The sequence below is a fragment of the Carassius auratus genome, chromosome 27, assembly GCF_003368295.1.
Source record: "Carassius auratus strain Wakin chromosome 27, ASM336829v1, whole genome shotgun sequence".
Classification (NCBI taxonomy): domain Eukaryota; kingdom Metazoa; phylum Chordata; class Actinopteri; order Cypriniformes; family Cyprinidae; genus Carassius; species Carassius auratus.
The window spans coordinates 6,686,704-6,694,203 of record NC_039269.1 but is presented as its reverse complement, the minus strand read 5'-3'; the positions used below and the strand labels follow the sequence as shown (position 1 = coordinate 6,694,203).

The following is a 7,500-nucleotide window of genomic DNA, read 5'->3' as shown; positions in this document are numbered from 1 at the left end:
TTATACGGAGTTGTTCTTTTAGATTATTTAATTAAAATAACATTAACTTAAAAATGTATTTTAATGATTATTTCACTTAATAAATTGTGATGCAGTTCAACTCGATAATAACAAGTCAGTTAATTAATTTATAATTAATGCATTATTATTATTATTAAGTAAAACAAATTAATGATATTTTATATTTTTGATAATTACAAATCAACATGCATTTCTGTAACATTAAACTCTAGCTTGAATGACTGTTGTGTAAAAGTCAAATCAATTTTAGAAACACTAAAAGATGACGGAAAACAGCATCGGAGCTGTAGAAAGATTGACTGTTAACGCTGTTATTGCTTAATTTGAATATTTTGCATTAACTTACTATTTGAATAAGTTAAATTATTATTAAAAGATTAAAAATTATTTAAAAGATCACGTAAAAACTATTGCTAATCATGTTATATTTTGTTATATTTTATATTTTGTTATATGTTATATTTAAAGAGTTAATTTGCTAAAAAACAAACGGATAGTTCTTGGGTTATTTAAATTAGGCTAAAAAATAAAATAAAAATCACAGCTAATTTACACAATATGATAGAATAAAAACATGATTGCATATAAAAAAAACATCTTTTTTTTATCTGTTTTTGCAAATAAACTCTTAAAATCATTTCTTCCTCATGCAGCACTTCAATATGCAACAGCTTTGTTTAATTGACACTGAGAGTTTATTGCATTCATTGTGTGTGAGTGTGTTTCAGGAGCTGGAGATGCGTAACGTTGAGTTGGAGCGGCGCGTGCAGAACGCCGAACAGAACCTGACGTCTGCGCTTGAGGATCGCGAGCGCGCCGAGAACGAGGTCCAGAGGGTCGCTCAGATCCTCGACATCAAGATCTTTGACCTCAATGACCTTCGGCAGAGTCTGGTCCAGCTGATCAGTAAATAGTGCCACGTGAGAGACGGATGCTCCGGGATTAAAGTGTTCCTCAGTTCATAAAGACCTGAATGAATCAGCCGTTCGAATGAATCAATTGAAAGAATGATTCAGTCAGTGACTTGGCGCCACCTGCTGGCGAATGTAGTGTTAACATATGATTTCAGGTGTATAAATCATTTAATATTTCTCTATTCAAAATGTTATATTTAAAATATTAACCTCCACATGAATCTATGAATTCAATTGCACACATGCCATCTTTGAGCCATGAAAATGAAGCCATTATAAAGTATAAATAAAATATTACTGTATATCACTTTAAGGAGGAACATGTTATCACGTATTAGGAAGGCTGATTTTTTATCAGAAATTGTAATTACTGGTCAGAAGGTGCTCTTAAATTTTTACATTAGGAGGGCAAGCGCTCCTGACTGAAATTGTATGCTAAAAATGAAGCTAAATCCTCCAGCAGGTGGCAGCAAGTCACTGAATCGATCACTGAATCATTCATTCAAGTGATTCGTTCGAACGACTGAATCATTAGCGAGCGAATCAGTGTTTCTGAACTGATGGAACACTTTATTCTCTGTTCACTCTCTCTGCTTTCTCTTTCATCTTGAATTTGCACTGAAAAGATCTTTCTGTTTCAGTTTAGCAATAACTTTGGTGTTGTTACAGTACGCTTTATTTTTGATACAGAAACACTAGTACTGTGGATCACAAGTATGTTTTTTTCTTAATTTTTTCTTTCAGTTCATGCATCATGAAAAATAGGGCTGAATTTTTTTTTTTTCATAAATGCATCATGAACAATTCTGGATTTATTCACAAATATATATATATATATAATTGAAATTTGAATTGAAAGCATTAATAATTAAGTTTAGCGCAACATAAGTAATTTACACAAGATTCAAGGTTGTGTAAAGATTTGTATTTCTTTATTTTTGCATTTAATTATTTCTCATTATTATTCTTAAATTATAAGTAATAATATATAATTAAAATAGTAATTTACTAAAATTTTAATCAGATTAAAATTATTATATTTTAATACTAATTTAGATTTTTTTTATATCATACTTCTGTAAAATTAAACTTTAACGAGAATGGCGATGTATTATGTTAAAAACACATTGTATAAGACTGTTTATCCATTTTTACATCTATATCCAATTATTATTTTGAATTATTATTTTATTATACATTTTATTATATAGATAAAATAATATTTTAATAATATTATTTTAATTTATCTTAAATGTCATGTATTTATATAACCGGGCTGTTATGTCAAAATCAAATTAACTCAAATTAATATAATGCTTTTTCTTTCCTTTTCTTTTTTTCAATAATTTGAAATTATTATTTTAATAATAAATATCATATAGTTATAGCAATTTAATATTTTAATAATTAAAATATGCATTTAATTTGTAATCATTTTAGAAATTGCTAATTTCTGAAACATCAAACTTGAGCATGAATGGCTGTTGTGTAAAAAAAAATCAAGTGAATTTTTACTTGCACTTTAAAAGATTAGGTTAAAAAATTAAATCAAAAAAATTCATAGCAAAGACTGTATAGTGGCTCAAACACCTGGAACTATTCAGAGATTTATTAGTGGAAAGTCAGTTTAGACCATTTTAGAAAGTCACGAATGAGCTTTTGTGCTGTAGAGTTTGTTCCTGATTCAGTTTCTCAGCTGGGAGTGAGTGGAAACCAAAGACCAGCTTGAATGTGGCACTAAACGCCTCTAAAAGTTCATAAATGCTTAGTTTAGACGACAGCATTGATATAAAACATTTAATAGCTGCATTGGTGAAATATATGAGTAGGTAGAATTCAACAATTCTGTTATGGTAGAACATTAAGATCCCTTAAAAGGGAATTTCTATTTAATAATAGCTGTAGTTCTTCACTGAGGAATGCAGTCATGAATGTGCTTGAATGCATCTGGTGTAGTTGCTTTGTGCAGCTCTAAAGCTTCAAACTTTCATTTGATTAAAGGAGGGATTCAGGCTAAAATGAAAATGTGCTGAAAATGTCCATCCAAGATGTGGATGAGTTTGTTTCTTCGTCAGGTTTGGAGAAATGTAGCATTGCATCAGTGTCTCATCAATGGATGTTCTGCAGTGAATGGGTGCCGTCAGAATGAGAGCTGATAAAAACATCCCAATAATCCACAGCACTCCGGTGCAAAACACAGTTGTATAGACATTGATCACTGTAGGTTTTATTTTTTCTGAAGTTAATTTATATATTTTTGGCATTTTTATCTTTTACCCTGTCTTTATATATATATATATATATATATATATATATATATATATATATATATATATATATATATATATATATTTTTTTTTTTTTTTTTTTTTTTTTTCTCTTTGTTTTAATCTATATTCAGTTCTAATTTTATATTATGGTTTTAATTAAATACTATATAGTTAACCTATTTAAAACATTACTAAATTGTTAGTTAAAATGTTTAAATTGTAATAATTTAGTTAAAAAATTACAGTGTAGAAGTGTGTGTGTGTGCATTAAAATGCATTGAATTGCTAATGTGATCCATTGTAAAAAAAAAAAAAAAAAATGTTTGGTTTAATTTTTTTTTCCTAATAGATTTTTAAAATGTTTTTTTTTTTCATTATTTTTTAATGCAAAAAAAAAAAAAAAAAAAAACGAGAAAAAAAGCTATATTATGGATTATGAGCCGGTAGCAATTGTCTAAAAATTTAAAATTATCTTAATACTGCATTTGTTTCAGCTTTCGTCTTCTCCAGATGTTAACAGATGGACTGGAGTGCTGTGGATTATTGTGATGTTTTTATCAGCTCTCATTCTGACGGCACCCATTCACTGCAGAGCATCCATTGATGAGACACTGATGCAATGCTACATTTCTCCAAACCTGATTTTTTAGCAAATGTTCTTTCTTGGCTGAACTCTTTCTTTAAGTCAAAGGCTGTAATGGTTGTACAGCTGTGTATTGGATGTTGCATTATACAGTATCTTTATTACAGCACAAGAAACTGCAGTATTTGAATTATGTGTTCTCTCAATCCACAGGGATCGGCACGGACAGCACGAGCCATGTTTGTATTTGTGTGCTGTATACATATATAGGATCAAATAAACAGATGTTTACTTTTATATTTCTTCTCCTCTCTTCATGCAGTATTTGAGTATGTTACTGCTTTGTATAATCGATGATGAGAGCATGCGTGATTTGATTTGGAGAAAGTGGCAAGAACTCTTTTCAAGGACAAACGTTTCTGCTCGCGAGTGATCCAGCGTTTTACTGTGATCCGAGAGCTTTATTGCAAACCTGCTGAATAAATCTGTTTTACATTGATTTAACTGTGTGGTTTATTGCATTTACATGTGCACAAAGCATCCTGGAAAAGTAATATTTAAACCAATGGTAACATCAGACTGATTTAAATGTGCATAGCTTTAAATATTATATGTGCTTAAAATGCATTTTCAAAACTTGTGAATTCTTAGTTTTAAAAGCCCATACTTTATAAGTTGTTCTGTGCACAAGTAAATAAATAAGGGCAAAATTAGTTTTGAAGACATTTAACATTTCAAGTGTTTGATTTCAACTTAAATGCATTGTTTAAAGTTCATAAATTCAGAATTCATTTAAAAATAACTGAGTTTGAAGATTCAACTTCATACCATGCTTCTCTTTTACATTTTAATTCTTCTCACTTAGAAAATGTTTAATAGACAATCTGATATTAGTAGCTATTATTATTAGATATTAAGCTTGCAAAATTAGTTTTATATTGAATAAGCATTGGTTTCGTATGAGTTGCTTAATAAATGCCCGAGCAAAACTAGAAAACAGAATAAAATGTTTCGTTAAAAACTTTTTTTGGCAACACTTTAGTTTTAAAGTTCATACTTTTTTAATCTTAAGCGATTTGTAGTATTCTTAAAATTACATTTATACAGTTTTTTTTAATCTTTCATACTATATGAAATGCTATGAAATGTTTACATGCAAGATATACATAAAAAATAAAAACTTTTAATAGACAATTTTATTTTAACAACAGGTTTGGCTTAAAATATTTTGCACTTTTAAAAATAAATGCAAAATATTTATTTTTAAAATTGTTAGATTCGATACATAGCTTTACTGCCTCTGCAAAGAAGCGTTTCACAATGCCTGGTTTGAAATGTACATGAAATCGTTTTACAAAACCTTTTACCAATAAAACGAATTAAATCGGATACACTTGAAAAAAATGTCCTCGGCGAAGTATGAAGACACAAAATGGTTAATGGGCATCTCTAAGATTTATTTTTTACACAGAAGGAAAAGAACATGAAAGTACAACAGCTGGCAAATGAAGAGACAAACTCCAGGAAACTGTTTTCAACCATTTATTTGAAAGAAGACGCTCCTGAAACACAGAGACGCTCCAGTCTACTTCAGCTTCTTCTTGGGACGCAGGTTGTTGGTGTGGCCGCACTTCTTCTTGCGGCAGTTGACGGCACGTGGATGCAGACGAGCGTAACACCTGAGAGAACATGGCTTTATCATCATTACACTCTCAACACAACACCATCAGACACACACGACCTACACCAGACGTCAGCAGTGAAGCGTGCGCTCTTACTTGCGGCAGATCATCTTCTCACAGTTGTATTTCTGTGCCAGCTGTCTGAGGGACGGCTCGATGATGCCTCCTCTGAGACGCAGCACCAGGTGAAGCGTGGACTCTGACAGAAACCACACACATCCGCCCAGTAAACACAGGAGCACGTGACAAGAGAGCGGCTTTCTGTTTAAAGACAGTATTCACACACCTTTCTGAATGTTGTAGTCTGAAAGCGTGCGGCCGTCTTCCAACTGTTTGCCAGCGAAGATCAGACGCTGCTGGTCAGGAGGGATACCTGAGGATAATAAACACATGCTAGTGCTCGGAACAATATTTATATACAACACACACACATTGCAACACATTTAAGACTTCCTCGCCCCTCAAAGACATGTTAAGGCTGTGTAAGTGTAAATGAAGCGTGAAAGCCTGTTCTCTGCTGAGGTTCATACACACCCTCCTTGTCCTGGATCTTGGCCTTCACATTCTCGATGGTGTCGCTGGGCTCGACCTCGAGGGTGATGGTCTTACCGGTCAGGGTCTTCACAAAGATCTGCATCTTACCACTGTCACACAGAAGAAAAGAGACAATCAAGATCACTCGGAGCCAATGAGAGCATCAAACACCGGCTGGTGAGCAGCATCTGTCACGTGCACAGGATGATCAGAGGAACAGAAGCAGCAAAAATGCTGCAATACGATATTTTTGACATTTCTAAGTTAGTTGTTTTCACTTATACCATGTTTCAGTAACAAATCAGTATCTGCAATACAATACTTCCATGATTTTGGCAATACGCCATATTAAAAACTTAAGATACAATGGAATTGCCATATATCTTGATATATACAGATATATAGATATAATTATAATTGAATGATAGCAAAAAGACTCATTAGTAATCATCAGCATCTAACGTTACTGCGCCTCACATATCAGTTTTATGATATTCAAACGCTGACAGGGACACGTATTGCAACAAAATATAGCTAACTTAAGCAGAATAATATATATATATATAAAACCATGCATGTATTGTAGGTTTATGTCGCTTTACTGTGTGTTTGTTGTGTTTTTCTATCAGTTTCTCTCACACGCATGGCAGAAGCGGCCATGACACTCCATCACGACATAATCAACTTCAAACCACACAAACGGGTCTAAATCCAGCTCATAACCAGCTTTAATCGCTCCTTTCGTGAACTTAAACATCTCATGTACACATACGCACAAACATAAATGTGAATAAGGAGAGAAAAGACGTTAAAACTAGATAAAAGCGCGGACAGTAATCCTCACCTCGCAGTCGCTGCTGATGCAGGCGGAAAAAGAACGACGCGTTCCTCGCGCGTGAAGATCGCGTGTATTTGAGCGTAAGAGCGTCTTTACTGCCGCCTGCAGGAGCGGAGCGGAACTGCAGCGCGCAGCTGCCACAAAGCGTGTTTTCAAACCCAATACAAACATTTTTCTGCAGAATCAGAGTTAAAGCTCGTAAAATAAGGTCTGTGCTAATTTTGTATAAATGTATGATCTGTTATTTATTATGTATTTACTGTGATCTGGGTGACGTTTGGTGTCTGCTGTATACATATGTAATTCTGATATTACTAAATATTATTTAATACGTAGAATGAAATGTAAAATTAAAACTGTAGTGTGATTTGTCACAATTTAAAATGTAATATTTATAATAATAATATACACACACACATACATACATATATCATTATATTATTAAGATTATTGTATTATTAAACCTTAAATGTACAATTAAATGTGTGAATTCATAATTTACAAATTAATATTTACATTAATATTTATACATTTAGAATATTTTTTCATATGTATATTAACACATGTATATATAAAATACAATTAAATGTAATAATACTTATATTATTATATATTATATACAATATGAATACATATACAGTGTTGTAATTACTAAATT

General features: G+C 31.9%; 2 protein-coding genes across 5 annotated transcripts in view; one reads left to right on the top strand and one right to left on the bottom strand.

Annotated features, from left to right (window-relative positions):
• LOC113045242 (homer protein homolog 3-like) overlaps nt 1-1,804 on the top strand; it is an 18,303-nt gene extending 16,499 nt beyond the window's left edge. For 2 of the 3 annotated variants that reach the window (XM_026205476.1, XM_026205477.1), the window contains one exon: nt 750-1,801. In XM_026205476.1, the coding sequence (XP_026061261.1) occupies nt 750-935 (186 nt within the window). In that variant the 3' untranslated portion in view covers nt 936-1,801. Of the gene's footprint in view, nt 1-749 lie in introns of all 3 variants that reach the window. The other variant, XM_026205478.1, reaches the window with a different exon arrangement.
• A 3,511-nt stretch (nt 1,805-5,315) lies between these two features.
• LOC113045246 (ubiquitin-60S ribosomal protein L40) lies at nt 5,316-6,925 on the bottom strand. 2 transcript variants are annotated; one of them, XM_026205481.1, is made up of 5 exons: nt 6,849-6,925; nt 6,005-6,114; nt 5,757-5,843; nt 5,567-5,669; nt 5,316-5,481 (listed from the first exon to the last, which is right to left on the bottom strand). In XM_026205481.1, exons 2-5 carry the CDS (start codon nt 6,105-6,107, stop codon nt 5,379-5,381), a joined length of 396 nt encoding a protein of 131 aa, XP_026061266.1. In that variant the 5' UTR covers nt 6,108-6,114; nt 6,849-6,925; the 3' UTR covers nt 5,316-5,378. The 2 variants fall into 2 exon arrangements, with proteins under 2 accessions (XP_026061266.1, XP_026061267.1); XM_026205482.1 differs by having other exon boundaries at nt 5,316-5,467.
• Nucleotides 6,926-7,500: the final 575 nt, after the last annotated feature.

Bases quoted from the DNA above. Each gene is read 5' to 3' on its own strand.
- LOC113045246 (XM_026205481.1), bottom strand. From the start codon at position 6,107: ATGCAGATCTTTGTGAAGACCCTGACCGGTAAGACCATCACCCTCGAG. The intron at 5,670-5,756 runs GTGTGTGAATAC...GGTTTCTGTCAG, and splicing joins AGACTACAACATTCAGAAAG to AGTCCACGCTTCACCTGGTG. The intron at 5,482-5,566 runs GTAAGAGCGCAC...ATGATGATAAAG, and splicing joins GAGAAGATGATCTGCCGCAA to CCATGTTCTCTCAGGTGTTA.